Genomic DNA, 16844 nt, shown 5'->3' with positions numbered 1-16844 from the left:
CCTTGTGATACAGTTGGGAGCTTTCCTCAATGTGTGTCCTATTCATTTCCAGAACTTCTTCTTGATTTCTTCCTCCACTGGAATCTGGTTTTTTCTCTTTCACAGTAGGTTGTTGCTGATAGTATCTGGCCAACGGATCAGAAGTATTTTGCGTAGACAGCTGTTAATAAACACCTGTATCTTCTATTTCCCACACTCCTCTGAAATATAAGGTACCATCCGACTAAATACAAATGTACTAAAGATTAAATGTTACATATACTTTTTCACGATTACATTATATGTGATGAGTATTTCGGGTAATACGGTACATTTTAGTAGTTTGATAATGTAAATGTTATATACATATATATGTACTGGTGATCAATTTTCAGACAAGTATTGAACACATTGAAGCGTCTAATTTCCTGATTGTTTGATTTCACATTGATCTCTTATCAGTGACATTGATCATTTGAATAGTTTAATTATACTAACTAACTCAGTTTAATGTTGTTTTATGGAGTCTAACTATTTGTATGAATATGAAGTTATATGGCGAAACACATTTTCAGTGGTTGATATTATTTCAACAATCTATTTAAAACAGTCGAATGCTTTCCTTAATGTGTATCCTATCCACTTCCAGCACTTCTTCCTGATTTCTTCCTCCGCTGGGATCTGGTTTGTTATCTCTCACAGTAGGTTGTTGCTGATAATGTTTGGCCAACGAACCCGAAGTATTTTGTGTAGACAACTGTTAATAAACACCTGTATTTTCTGGATGATGGTTTTCGTATTCCTCCAGGTTTCCACCCCATACAGTGGAACTGTGTTGATATTTGTATTGAAAATTCTGATTTTGATGTTGATTGACAGACAGTTGTTTTGAGTTCCAGATGTTCTTCAGTTGTAAATATACTGCTCTTGCTTTGCTGATCCGTTCCTTCACATATGCATCAGTACCACCGTGCACACCAATGATGCTGCCCAGATATGTAACGGTTTTTACATCTTCCAAATCTCCGTCAAGTGTGATTCGATTGGTGCATTCTGTGTTGTATTGGAGAATCCTAGTTTTCCCTTTGTGTATGTCGAGATCTACTGCTGCTGAGGCTGCTGGTATACTGGTCGTCTTCTGCATTTGTTGTTACGTGTGCGACAGGAGGGCCAGATCATCTGCGAAGTCTAGATCGTCCAGCTGCATCCTAGATGTCCACTGTATCCCGTGCTTCCCCTCGGATGTTGACATCTTCATGATCTAGTCGATCGCCAGGAGAAGGGAAAAGGATGAGAGTAAGTAACCTCGCCTGACACCGGTTTTTACTTAGAACGAGAGTGCAAGCTGTCCCCCATGGACGATTTTGCAGTTTAATCCATCATTAAGATTTCGTATGATATTGACTATCTTCTCAGGCACGCCGTAGTGTCGAAAAAGCTTCCATAGTGTTGTTCTGTCCATGCTATCAAATACTTTCCCGTAGTCAATGAAGTTGATGTAGAGCGATGAATTCCATTCAATTGATTGTTCCACAATGATCCGTAGTGTTGCGATTTGGTCTGTACACAATCTATCCTTACGGAATTCAGCCTATTGGTCTCGAAGTTGGGAGTCTACAGTATCCTTCATTCTATTTAAGAATACCCTGTTGAAGACTTTTTCTGGTAATGACAGAAGAGTGATACCTCTGAAGTTATCACATTTGCTGAGATCGCCTTTCTTTTGCATTTTGATCAGGTGTTCTTCTTTTCAGTTTGTTGGTACTTGTTGTTCATCCCAAATCTTGCTGAAGAGAATATGAAGTATCTTTGCAGTTACTGCTACGTCTGCTTTCAGTGCCTCTGCTAGAATGTTATCTGGCCCCTTTGCTTTGCCACTCTTGATTTGTCTGATGGCCTGAGTGAAAATTATACTCTAATATACACCAATCGTTTAGTGAATAAACCAATAAATGTTGAAACATGTCGAGTAAAACATTCACTGAACACTAAAAACTTTAACCAGTTATTAGATTGAATAATTTTAAATTCCTATATTAATAATTATAATGTTAGATAATTGGAAACGAAGCGGGAAAATGTATCCCTCTTTAATATATATATTTCATATTTATAGGTAGTCATTAAACTCCCCTTGTAGCTCTCATACGGTAACTGCTAGTCCAAAGTTCGGGTAAAGGAGGAGGGTTAGGCACGGGGTCAACAACTGTATACCACAGAAAACTATCACCCTAAAATAACGCTAACACAAATATGGTAGGTAAATGCTCCTACACGTGGAGTAACAGGCGAAAGTAAGTAAGTAAGTAAATAAGGCAAGCAAGCAGCAAGCAAGGAAGCAAAGCAAGGAAGAAGGCGCAAGCGCAAGAGCGCGCGCGCGCGCGCGCGCGCGCGCGCGCGCGCGCAAGCGCAAGCAAGCGCGCAAGGCAAGCAAGCAGCGGCAAGCAAGCAGGCGCAAGCAAGCAAGCAAGCGGCGCAAGCAAGGCAAGGCAAGGCAAGCAACAAGTAGCAAGCAAGCAAGCAAGGGCAAGGGAAGGGCAAGCGGCAAGGCAAGCAAGGCAAGTGCAGCAAGCAAGGCAAGGCAGTGGCAAGCGTGAGCGGCAAGCAAGCAAGGGCAAGTGCGCAAGCAAGCAAGGCAAGGCAAGGCAAGGCAAGGCAAGCAAGGCAAGGGCAAGAGCAAGGCAAGTGGCAAGCAAGTAAGGCAAGTAAGTAAGGTAAGTAAGTTAGTAAGGTATTCACCAAAACAGCTTATTTATCATATCACCTCAGAAACACTTTATGTTGCGATCGAATTTTTCACTGTATGATTATGTTGTATAGGTGAGTGTTCACACTGTATATACATATATATTTGATATGTTTAGTCTGAAATATTTTGATGGTATCTAATGTTTGTCCATGAATGGTCTGATTTTATTTGATTTTAGAAACTATATTACGTGAAAATAAAAAAAAAAGAAGGTATCTCTCTAAAGGTGTATCCAGTTACTACAAATGAATTGAAGAGGCTGAAAAAAAAAACAAAAATAATAACTAACCACTAACTACTCACAACGATAGCCTATATAAATCATATTGTACTCAATCACATATAAATTGCATGAATTTATTGAGTATGATAGTTTTCTAATGAATTCTATTGAATAAATTGACTAGAATAGATTAGACTATGCATGTTTTGTTAGTAGAGAGTATTGTTTTTTAGATAGATGAGATATATCATAGATTGATCTGAAACTAGACGATTGTTTAGAACTAGAAAACACTAGATATCTGATTCTTTTTAGTATTGGAATATACACAACAATGTGTATTTATCATTCCATTGGGGAATGAATGTATTTATTTCTTTTAACACATAGATATTGGTAGAAGGAGGCACCAAATACATATGCACCACACAAATCTCGTTTGATATGTGTGAGGGCTGTGATACCGCCCAGGTGCTTAAACCAAAGCAGCTGGTTCTCTTAGGGGGTCACACCCCACTCAATTTCGTAAACAACACCCCCACCACGAGAAGGCAGTTTGTTGATTAGCGTAGGACATACATTACGCAAATCATTAAACTGCATCACGAGGCAAGACATAACTTGGAATCCTTAAGGGAAGCAGAAATGAGGAAGATCAACAAACACATTACATCGGGAAATAGAAGCAGATATAAAAAGGATGAATAACAACTGGGAAGAACTGGAAAGGATTGCCCAGGACAAGGTTGGATGGAGAGTGCTGGTGAGCGGCCTATGCTCCCCCACGAGGAGTAACAGGCGTAAGTAAGTATTTCTCACAGTTCCAATGAAAATCCGTAACCAGTAGAATGCAACCATATCTATATTATGTCGAAAACTAAATTGTAACTTTTTTTAAAACTCGTCCTTATATGTTTATATACTACTAGTTAGTAGTCAGTAGATTGTATATCAATGTCTTTTAATGGATTTTCATTCTCTGAGCTGAATGGTTTAAATGTGAAACTTTCAATGTTTGTCTGAACAACATTGTTAGAATCGACTCTGGATGGAAAGAAACAAAAATAAAAATTCCCTCTGTTTTCTAGTATATAAAGTGATAATAAGATTAAAGGAGACAAGTAGTTCACAGACAACTTCATTATGCTATGAAACTGTCATGCATCATACATGCTGGCATGTAAGTTTTAAAATGATTGTGAAACTTTTAGCACAGCGAGATATTTTGTTGGTAATACTGAGTGATTTAATCGCGAAACGCTTGTTTTCATTCTGGATAATATCATATAAGGGCTTACTGAAAGTAGAAGTGTCACCAATATTCTCCAAGTATTAGATCAGTTGATTCGGATGAACTTATTTCTAAATGGTTGTTTTCATGAGTACTTTAATTCCTTCTGGAGTGTTCTTTTCCAGTTGACTTCTGATCATATTGTTGGTTAACCTTTACCGTATGAATTGATAAATCGAATCTATATTGATATATCTGTTGACTGTAGAATGATATAAATGCCACTCTTTCAGAAATCCTTTATCACGATTATAATTTCAATCAGTGATAATGCACCACAACCTCGCATGAAGCCACTCTGGGGCTACTGCCGGTCCCAAGCCCGAATAATGCAGGAGAGTTGCGCATAGAGTTAGCGACCTCATTCCGTAGAAAACTAACCCGGTAAAATAACGCTAACCAGAAACAATAATTCAAACCACCTAAACTCTTTCCTGAGAGTTATAAGGTCTTCATTTAGAAGAGTTATGACGCTTCATGGTGAAAGCCGAGTTCCTTCGGAAGTAACGAAACAGATGCCCCTTCTGACAACCATAGCAACTATTTAGGCCCAGGACAGAGTGGCTTGGAGAATGCCGGTCGGCGGCCCATGCTCCACTATGAGTAACAGGCATAAGTAAGTAAGTAAGTACATGATACATTTTCACAGCTGATTTATGTTTTTGTGTACACAGGTGTCGGAGTAGTTCATTTCTGTAAGTTTCTGAATATATTCCAGAATGTACTAAACATTTATCGACCCTTTACTTCATTTTTTTAAGACACACATTTGAAAGATATAATGAAATTAGCTGATTCACTTACGGTAATCTATTTTCAGACAATTAAATCAATATAAATATGCCCAAAATCAATGATATCACTCAAGTAGCTAGGTGGTCATCATTTATATATATATATATATATATATATATATATATATATATCTTATTAAAATTGGAAGGACTTATATCCCAATTCTAGTTTTCAATGTGACATTCATTTCCTATCAACAATTACCTACAAACTACTACCGTCCAATACGTCCAACTTTTCCATGGTGGTCTAACTTCAATTGACACATGATCTGAACTATTGAAATTACTAACAATACCAACAAAGAAGCCCCTTCTGATATTCAACTACTATTTCCCAGCATAAAAAAACTAGAATTAGATATATCAAACAGAAATATCGAATATTTCTCGTTTATCTGTTTACTTATCAATCATAGGACTACAAATATTATTATTATTACTGTGTCAAACTGTGCTTCATTATCAGTTAAAGTTATACTGATTATTATTATCAAAAGGGGGTTTTTTGGAGATTTTAGTAATTTCAATAGTTGAAATCATCAGTCAATTGAAACTAGACTACCATGGAAAACTTGGAAGCACTAGACGGCAGTGAACATCAGCAAGTCTGAGATGAAGGTACGTCCAAATAGGATGAAACGCGCATCAAGCTAAATTCCACTGCTAACCACTATTCATTTTTGTTTATAATGCTTGTGAATTATGGCAATATTGAGGTCATATGCACAGTATGCACATATGTCAATAAGAGACTGTTCAATTCCAGTCCTAAACATCAATGGGAAGATACATGTGAACAATACCAAATGAATTTAGTCTTTTCGAACACCTAAACTAGTACAGAACTATTCTACAATTGACACCATTATTACCTAGTTTTTTTTTGTCATTTCACTCTTTTACCAAAAAAATATCCCTCCCCGCTCCACCCGAAAAACAAATATCTATCACTAACACAAGTGTTACCATTTTGTCAGTTAAAAAAAAAAAGAAAAAAGATCAATTATTTATTGGACAGGCATGAATAAGGTATCCAAAGCAAAAAACACACATATATATTTTTTTAAAAGAATACTGTAGGTAATGTGATCTTGTTTTATTGTTAAACTAAAAACAAAAGAGGGTGGGGGATGGGTAAAGCGAAAAAACATAAATAAATAAACAATAAACTTATTTCATTAGTAGTATTATTCTTGTAACCATCTAAAGTGTTCCCATGCAACTTGTCATTATTATTATTATTATTATTATTATTATTATTATTACTATTACTGTGATTGGAAAAGACAAATACATATGCATATCAACTGGTGTTAATGATATAATTAGTAACCATGGGAAGATTCTTTTCTTTTATCATTATTCTTGTTGAACATAGATATTCTATGTGTAAACATCAATTTTTTTCAGAGTGCAGTATTCTTTCTCATGAAAACAAAACAAGTAAACTAACTGTGGTGTTTTTTAAATGAAGAAAAGTGTGCATATATACTTACTTCGAATATATCAATGAAGGGTGAGATAATGTTCAAAATAGTGTTCTACAAAAAAAAAGGAAACACAAGACTATCACATTCGTTAAATGGGTATCGAACAAACAGATCAGTAAGGGTAAGGTAGGGTTTTTTTTCTCAGGCTAAATTGAAGATGAAATAGAACGAAGAGAAGATAGTGATAGCCTTTTTATTCGATCGGCTTCCACAAGTAAATAACTGTATACATTAAAGCTGAAAAGTATTCATAGGGGAAAATGTTTCTGTAATAAAAAATAAGGATTGAATATGGTGAAAAGCACTTCAAACAAGGGTTGATGGAGTAGAGAGACTATATCAACACACAAAAAAGAACAACTGTAATCAACCAAATGGTACACATACACAAATATAATAAGAATATCAATTTCAATCAGAATTAGATTGATATCAATTAGAATCAAGGAGAAACAGGTCAATTACAATGCAGCATAGTATCGATTAGTTTCTTGTAGACACTTCATTATATATTATAATCCCCGAGTTAATAAATAAGTACCAGACTTTCCAGGTGAATCAAGATCAAATCTTTGCTCTCCAGATGGTGTAGTTGTTTGCGGTGGTGAAGATGATAATGATTTACGATCAAGGTGTATACCAATTGTTAATTCATAAAGAATTGCCCCTATCACTGCACCAATATATGGACCTAATATAGGTACCCAAAAGAAATAATTCCCTGAAGTAAATGCTGAACCACCCCAACCTATAAACAAATAAGAATGAACAGATTGGATATTAAATCAACAGAATAAATAATTTATTTGTTAGTATACATATAAACACACAATTAAACTATGCGATAATCATCGACCTTCGATATGCAATTAGTTGACATAAGCCAATCCTAACTGGTGATCCATCAATTCATTGATGTGGAATTGATTGGTAGAATGAATAATTGGCTATTATCAATGCGTATCAAAAATAACTCATATGTATACACTATCCTGGTGGGACTATAGACGGATTAATCAGATTGAGGATAACAGGTCTTCAATTTTAGGGCAAAATCCATTCATCTGTTTGGCTAACTGTAACCTTTTGACATTTTAACTGATGTTAGTTTGTGATGAAACCAAGAAATCTAATAATTCCTAACTCTTACTATCAACTGTAAATCATCATTCTAATTCATCACAATGGTTTCTAATCATTATTTAGTCCTAGTTAGTAGGTGGACATTGTGAAGATCACTTAATCGTCGTTCAATCGTTGTCCATAAATTATAATCTCACCAAAATATGGATTCACATAATTAGTGAAACAAGAGATAGTAGATTGACATAAACACAACAATAGACAATTTGAAATAAAGAGAAATTAAGAGATCATTCAATTCGTAGTTACAGAAATAAACAAAATAAGTATATAATTCAAGAGATACTCCTGGAGTTCTAGTGAGAAGCCGTTACCAGTGGAGTTCAACCAGGTCTGTTATGAGATATCAACTCACTGAAGACAATGGTGTACGGTGGCGCAACTTCGTGGATTGGTTGGAGTTAGACATTAACACCATTGGATGCCGGCTCAGTGGTCTAGTTGGTTAAGCGCCTGGCGCGAGACTGATAGGTCCTGGGTTCGAATGTCGCCGGGTGCGGGATCGTGGATGCGCACTGCTAAGGAGTCCCATACTAGAACGAAACGACCGTGCAGTGCTCCAAGGTTTTCCATGGTGGTCTAGTTTCAACTGACTCATGATTTCAATCTGTGAAATCTCTAAAATCTTCACAAACCCCTTCTGATAATATACATTAAGAGTTCAATTGAAAGCATAGATAGATACACAAAATAAGACTACTGGATCATTATGCTATTTTATTAATTATAAGTAGTGAGACTATAAATTTATGGACGAGCTTTGAGCGACGCTAAACTGACCTTGAGAGTGTTCACCTAATAACTAGGACCAAATGAGGATTATAAACCTGTTGTGAGGAATTCGAATTATGATTTACAGTTGATTGTTAGGGGTTAGAAATTAAACTTCGAGTTTTCATCACGAACTGATATCAGCTATAATGCCAAAACTCTATTTATCCAAATGATTGAGTGAATTTCGTGCCAAAATCCGACACTTATTATCTTATACATGATTGGTTCGTCCATAAGTTGTAGTTTCGCCTGTATCAGTATGATAACAACTACACCTATCTGTTGACACTATAACAACTGGACAACATTGAAGCTGTAGATTTAACATGTTTATAATAAGAGTTTATCCCAAGTTGAAATATGAGTATATTTGGGATAGATATATCCCATCCATTCGTTTATATTGACAGAACATTAGAGATACAGCATAGAGAAAGGTTACTCAAACTACTTGACAAGTAACAGCTGAGTCATTCTTTGTATAAAGTGAATTATGTGCCAATTTTCAATAACCAATTAGAATATATATGACATATACACACATACCCACACGTAAGATAAACATACATAAAACTCACATGATATAAGGTCACAGATAATAAAGTACTTACGAAGGTCTTAAAGTACTTGATCAGATTACAATGATACATTTAGTGGCTGAACTAAATTGGGCTACCTTGTCATGTGTGATAAGAATTGCTACAAGTATATTTTAAAAGATCTAACAAATTTAGTTGTTTCAATGGTTAAGACCATGAGTCAGTTGAAGCTAGACCACCATGGAAAACCTGGAAGCACTGGACGGCGGTCTCGTCCTATTGTGGGACTCCTCAGCAGTGCGCATCCACGACCTCGCCCCCTGCGAGATTCGAATCCAGGGCCTACTGGTTTCGCGCCCAGGCACTTAACCACTAGACCACTGAGCCGGCATTCAACGGTGTTAATGTCTAACTTCAACTAGTCCACGAAATTGAGCGACACATTCACCATTGTCTTCAATGAGTTGCTATCTCACAACAGACCTGGTTGAACTCCACTGGTCACTACTTCTCACTAGAACTCTAGGATATACCTCGTGAAACCAGTCACTAGTGAGCATATGTTGATTAATATCAGATGGGTTTTTGTGGAGATTGTAGTAATTTCAATGGTTAAGATCATGAGTCAGTTGAAGCTAGACCACCATGGACAGCCTGGAAGCACTGGACGGCCGTTTCGTCCTAGTATGGGGCTCCTTAGTGCTTCCAGGTTTTCTATGGTGGTCTAGCTTCAATTGACTCATGATTTCAACTATTGAAATTTAGTTATGAGTATCATACAATAGTCCAGATTACATAAATCATGAGTATTAAAGATGGTATTGTATACCTTCAGATTAGTTAATTAATTAATCATCTTGATGTTAATAAAGTGTTTATCTACACTAACATTAAGTTTCCTATGTAACCTTAGTGGAATAAAACTAGTGGTGAGATTATAATTTATGGACAACGATTGAACGACGATTAAGTGATCTTCACAATGTCCACCTACTAACTAGGACTAACTGATGATTAGAAACCAGTGTGATGAATTAGAATGATGATTTACAGTTGATAGTAAGAGTTAGGAATTATTAGATTTCTTGGTTTCATCACAAACTTACATCAGTTAAAATGTCAAAAGGTTATAGTTAGCCAAATTTCAAGACTTGTTATCCTAAATCTGATTAATTCGCTCATGAATTATAGTCTCGCTAACATCTCTGTCAACTTTTCTAATTAGGTGAATCAGTAGTGTTTCGGGATAGCTAAGTACAATGAAGTAGTGTAGAACGGTATTCTCTGAAATCATATCAAGATTAAGGTAAACCTCAATCAATTAAAGTTATTTTATCTCAGTATAGGGGTTGTGCAGTTTGTTAAGTTTTGATTGAGATGATGAACCGATTGATGTTAGACCACCATCGAAAACGTGGAAGCACTGGACGGCCGTTTAGTCCTATTGTAGGACTCCTCAGCAGTGTGCATCCACGACCCCGCTAGCGGGATTTGAACCCAGGGCCTTAAGTCTCACGCGCGAACGCTTAACCTACTGAACTACTGAGCCGGCATCCAATGATGTTAATGTCTAACCTCAACCAATCCACGAAGTTGCGCAACCATCTTCCATTGTACTGAGGTAGACACCTGTTTCTACCCGACACGGATTAGCTCCACTGGTCACGGCTTCTCACCAGAACTCCGAGAATTTTCTCACGAAGCTAGTCACTAGGGTGCACATGACACGCGATAGGACGAAACGGCCGTCCAGTGCTTCCAGGTTTTCAATGGTGGTCTAACATCAATCGGTTTATGATCTCAATCAATATTTCATCTCATTGAATTGTAGTTGAGATCCAAGTAATTTAGACATCTTTATGGTATTTTAGAAAACAAATTCATTTAAAAGACTCTACTATTAATTATAAATCTAAAAATATTACATTGAAATACTCAGTGTAAAGTGTAAACATTCTGATTATTTCAGTAAGTGTTGCACGTTAAAAATACTGAATTTCACGACGACATTTGTTATCATTACTTATGGTGGCTTCTATGTACAATGATAAGTGCCCAAAATCTGTGAATGGATTTAGAAAGAACAAATGGCGTATCAACTAATTGTTGGTCACCGGCTACCATGGGACTGCATCTACAGACGTTGCTCCACTTCCTTGTGGATTAGGTCTTTAAGTCAAAGTCTCGGGGAGTGGCACACTAAAAAAACCACCTGCTTCGGTCTGGACACCCGAACAGTATCACAGACCACTCACAAATCAAGTGACCCGTGTGGCGTATATGTATATGTATTCGGTGCCTCTTTGTACCAATATATTTATGTGTTCAAATAAATGAATGAATAAATCAATAAATAAGTGTAGATATTAGTATTTCATCAAACAGTGATTAGCACGGAAATATTTCATTTATATCTCGTCTATTGTTGATAGTTGCAGATCAACAAACAAAGTCCTTGATAATTATGACAACTTAACAATGCTTGAAGTTAAACATATACACCATTGAATTATACCAAATGGTCCTGAGGTTAGACGTTAACGTGAAAGATCAAACATCCTAAATCTAACTCCTAATTTCAGAGTTATGTATACACACGGCAACTGAAGAGTCTCATTCTAGGACAAAACAATCACCCAATGCCTTTTAGTTTCTTATGGATATGTAACTAAAGTTAGTTTGTGACATAAAACAATAAAAGCTATGAGTGTTTACCAGGTTAACCAGACTGATAAAAAGAAAACTAGGTCTTGAGGTTTGTACGATTAAACCCTTAAAATCTCAAATTTTTCTTATTTATTAATGCCATAAAATATATTTGGTTTTATGGTAAATTCCAGAAACATCATAAATCCCTTTCAACATACGAATAGGACTGAAATAAGGAAATCTTAAAAGATAAATCAGATCATTCATTTGCTATATGTTTGTCTGAAACATAAAAATGAATAATCGATCAGATCATTTTCACAAAGATAAACTAAAGTTAAGATAACCAAAAATAAGAATAATTTATGACATATTCAGCCAATAGTTGGCAAGCCCTAACTTGGAATCTTGAAGGGAAGCAGAAATGAGGAAGGCCAAAGAACACATTACATCGGATAATAGAAGCAGATATGAAAAGGATGAATAACAACTGAAAGGAGCTGGAAAGCATTGCCCATGACAGGGATGGAAGGAGAGTGCTGTAGGGCGGCCTATGCTCCTCCATGAGGAGTAACAGGTGTAAGTAAGTAATCCATTGGAAATTAGTTTATTATTACTTAACACTGATGTAAGTTATTCAGAATACAGTTAAACAATCAATCAAATTTACAGCTCACTCCTTAATCTAACCTACACAAATAATCGAAATTGTAGGAAGCATTAATTCTGACCAGAATATTCATTACATCACTTGGAAACATACTCACCCACTAGATCTCTTTCTCTCTCGCGCACGCACACACGCACACTCAAATTATTTCACTTGCCACCATACATAAACCAACATCAGCACCTGTAGCTGAAACCAACTGACCCATTTGTGAAACTTATATTTGGATCAGCATTAGCGAAAGTTAAGGATAGCTTTCCAAAGGAAGAACAACAGGATGTCGTCTATGAGATTAACTGTCATTATTGTAATGCAGTTTATATGAGATAAACGTCTAGACAAATGAATGTGAGTTTGAAAGAACGCAAGCAATATTTGAAAAGTGTTCCCAAATCCTCGGTTGATCTGAAGAAACTTGAGGATAGATCAGTGGTTGCTAAAGCGGTTGCAAGAATAGTCAAATTTTATTAGGAACGATAACCGCTCGCATACTTTCTACTAATTCGATTTTCCGCATAACTTTTACCCTATGATTGTTTGTCATGTTTAGTTCGCTAAATTGCTACATGCCCGAAGGTCATATTCTACTATTATACTAACAACTTTTGTACCAATTTCGTTTGAGTTGCTTGTTCTACTGCAAATATCAAGTTACCTGCAATTCCGTTTTCTTCCTGTCTTAGCCGTCGACGTTTGATATGTTAAGTATAATTGACTGTTTTCGGTTCCGAAGAGAACCTATCGTATTAGAAACGCTCAATCATTTTCGTTCCTAAATCCGTAACATCGTAGGCCGTACTGAACCCTAATAACAAGACACAGCAATGACAGCGTTACACGCGTTAAAAACAGAACACAAGATCAATTTCGAAAGGACCAAAATATTTCAGAAAGAGTTTGGCACACATAAAGAAAAACCGACAGTAGAAGTATTCTATGTATAGGCTAATAAGAACAGCCAAAACAGAAAAGATGATATTCAAGTAGCTACCACATGACAAATGTTCATTAACAAGTGATTGGACGCTATCTCTATCCAACCTGTTTATTTCAGATGTATCATTATCCTAACAGAAATTAATTGGGATATTTCAGCACTACAATTATGCATTTGATGGTACTTATTCTACATATACATTGACGTTTCAAAAACATATTCCGCCTTTGTACTTAACACCTAATATAAACTATCAAATAACTCAATCATACACACACACACAGTCATTCATTCATTTATCTTCACATTGTGAACTATTCATATGATTCGCATATAACTAACTCATGTTATCCTACTTACTAGAGTGTAAGCACAGTAAAGATTAGATTTGATTACCAAAACATCATTGGTTTCATTGATAATTTTGATTTTGATGGTTACCCTGAAGAAGTTCAGACAAGTTTGTTGGATGAAACGTTACAATTATTTATATTTCAATCGATGAAATTATTTAAAATATAATTTTCACAAATAATATCTTCTCTATATTCAATGCTCAATTTCTGTCAAGTGATTCGTTTTAATATTGTACAATAGTCCTAGAAACAAACGATCTGTTGACTCATCAACAACAACCACTCATGAACGCATTCACAATTCATATTTTCAATTAACAGACTCCATTACGTCAATGATAAACAAACACGTCGTATCCACTAGGAATCTCAGTAACAAACACATATATACACACACACAAAATAAAATACAAAAATCATAGTTTGTCCAGTGAATGGAAAAAGGAGGAAAAAATCTGTTCTCGTGATACCGTCGCCTACGTCATAGTAATCAACATTTACAACGTAATCTAGACTAATAGTGACAATAACAATGATCTGTAGTGAACAATAACATTCTCAAAAATTCTCTACACAAACCATAACAATCACATCTAATTCATTATATTCATTAGGTATTTGATAAACATGACACTAATTCACTAATCGTTCATTAACTTTCAAGTAAAAAAATAACATGGATTCCAACGGAATACACATCACAAGAGCACAGTCAATCGTGTGGTATTACATCGATTTCTGTCACTTTCTGATACACTGAATCGATGTGTGATTTCACTTGTGCTTTTCTCTATTCTCAACTACCATTCCACATTTCACATTCCTCTGTATATCTTGTAGTAAATTACAAAGTGAATTTGTTGATCGTACACTAATCAGCTTAGTTTGTCCGTTAACCAGTCAGTTTTTCGTTAAATCAGTAATTATCTGTTGCTATCTCAGACATTTTGTAAATAGTAATTTTAATGGGATTCTTAGTACGTAGTATTAGTAATCATTATAATAAGAACATCAAGATAATCAGATTATTAAAACAAAAACTAAACTTACCACACATCAGTATCATTAGTCGAGGTCCTAAATCACGAGCTGGATTTAATGCAGCTCCAGCATTCAATGCAAAACATCCAACCAAAGCATAAACTAGAAAGGCTAAATGTAGCGGGTGTAAATAATCTGGAAGTTTCCATCCATTACGATCAGTAATAGCTAATGCTCCTGCTGCTAACAATGCAGTACCAAGAACTTGATCAAGGAAACATGTTAAATGTGATGCCCCAGGATTTGTTACAAATATACCACCTGTTGTCTTTACTATAAAACTTCCATTTTCACGAGTTACAGCATATTCATGAATTTTCTCATAATAAACACCATATATAACAAGAGAGCCAACAAAAGCTCCTAAAATTTGACTAATAGTATAAAGTGGTACACGTCTAAGTGGAAATTTTCCAATTAATGAAAATGCTAATGTAACAGCTGGATTAATATGTCCAGAACCACCACAACCAGAAAATATAACACCCATATAAACAGCAAATCCCCAACCCAAACTAATTGATAAAAATCCACCATGTGCTTGTTTACCATGATCACCTAAAAATGTTTGAGCTAATACACCAGTACCAAATATTAATAATATTGCAGTACCACAAAATTCGGCTAAACATGCTCTAATAAATGGATATGTAGTTAAACGAATTTTATCAGCAATTAAATGTTGTTTACGTTCTAATCTACCTTCAAATGTATCAGTACGACCCATGAATAATGAAATTCTTTTAATAATATGAATATGTATCTATGAATTAGATTGTTTTCTAATGAAGAAAGTAATGTAGTGTAGTTTGTTAAGTTAAAAGTGAATGCCTTTTTACAATTTATTTGTTATTATATTTAGAAAAGTGAAAAATACAAAAAAAACTGTTTAACAGAGAAATTTGATTGGTTCTCATTTTTAACCAATCATATTGTTAATTCTATTCCCATTTTATGATGTGATGGCCAAATGATCATTTTTAAATTGACCAATCAGAATGTAGATTATAAGGTCATTCTATTTTTGAAAAAAATGAAATGGCAAATGGTTTAATGAATTCAATTTATATGTGGGATAAAATATGAATATTTCTTTGTTGTTACTTACTTACTTACGCCTGTTACTCCTAATGGACAATAGAAAGACGACCAGCATTCTCCAACCTACTCTGTCCTAGACCTTATTTTCTAGTTCCATCCAATTCTTGTTCATTTTTCTCATACCTATCTCCATTTCCCAGTGTAATGTTTTCTTTGGTCTTCCTCTTTACCTTTGTTTAGCCTTGAGGATTCCATGTGAGGGTTTGTCTTGTGATGCAGTTGGGTGCTTTCCTTAATGTGTATCCTATCCACTTCCAACGCTTCTTCCTTATTTCTTCCTCCGTTGGGATCTGGTTTGTTATCTTCCACAGTAGGTTGTTGCTGATAGTGTCTGGCCAACAGATCCGAAGTATTTTGTGTAGACAGTTGTTAATAAACACTTGTATCTTCTGGATGATGGCTTTCGTAGTTCTCCGAGTTTTCGTCCCAAACAGTAGATCTGTGTTGACATTTGTATTGAAAATTCTGACTTTGGTTTTGGTTGACAGTTGTTTTGAGTTCCAGATGTTCTTCAGTTATAAATATTCTGTTCTTGTTTTTCCGATCTTGATCTTTTTTCATATTCAAAAGTGTTGAAGCTCCTTAATTAATTATGATCTTTTTCATTTATGAAGTTACATTTAGAATCAATTGCTGTTCATTTAACTTCGCCTGTAACTCTGCCAGAGTTACTGCCGTTTCCGAGCTCAGGTAAAGGAGGAAGGTTAAGCATGGGGTTCGTGATCTCATCCCGTAGAAAACTGACTGGCTAAAAAGAAAAACACTAACAACACTGTTTACTTCGCAAGTAATCCATTAAGTAATTTCTGAAATGTCAAGGATATTTGAATCTAGCTGTTCGAGATTTTATTTATAAGTGAATCGAATTATATTTGTATCTTTGGAGTTATTGTAGTATAGAATTATTTACTTTTGAACTGAACATAATATGGTAATATTTTTCCCATTTTACTACTGTTTATAGATCAAAATGAGAACAATGAGTCCCCAAAATGCCCTGGTACGGCCGAGAGTTGGGACAGTCCGCTCTTCCTCTCTAAATGCTCTCATATGGCCACGCGTATACAGCCTCTGCCAGGGAACTCCTATTCACTGCCTTCTCGCA

At 35.5% G+C, this 16844-nt stretch overlaps 1 protein-coding gene across 1 annotated transcript; it reads right to left on the bottom strand.

Annotated features, from left to right (window-relative positions):
• Positions 1-5879: 5879 nt before the first annotated feature.
• On the bottom strand, positions 5880-15462 carry AQP3_3 (Aquaporin-3). Its single transcript, XM_051218082.1, has 2 exons — positions 14648-15462; positions 5880-7277 (listed from the first exon to the last, which is right to left on the bottom strand). The coding sequence occupies exons 1-2, from the start codon at positions 15363-15365 to the stop codon at positions 7042-7044; spliced, it is 954 nt and encodes a 317-aa protein (XP_051064517.1). The 5' UTR covers positions 15366-15462; the 3' UTR covers positions 5880-7041.
• Between the last annotated feature and the right edge of the window lie 1382 nt (positions 15463-16844).

The sequence above is a fragment of the Schistosoma haematobium genome, chromosome 7 (genome assembly GCF_000699445.3).
Source record: "Schistosoma haematobium chromosome 7, whole genome shotgun sequence".
In the NCBI taxonomy this organism is placed as follows: Eukaryota; Metazoa; Platyhelminthes; class Trematoda; order Strigeidida; family Schistosomatidae; genus Schistosoma; species Schistosoma haematobium.
This window is presented reverse-complemented; position numbering and strand designations above follow the sequence as displayed.

Coding starts and splice junctions, on each gene's coding strand:
- AQP3_3 (XM_051218082.1), bottom strand. CDS start 15,365: ATGGGTCGTACTGATACATTTGAAGGTAGATTAGAACGTAAACAACAT. Junction 7,278..14,647: donor ACTAATGATACTGATGTGTG/GTAAGTTTAGTT, acceptor ATTTGTTTATAG/GTTGGGGTGGTTCAGCATTT.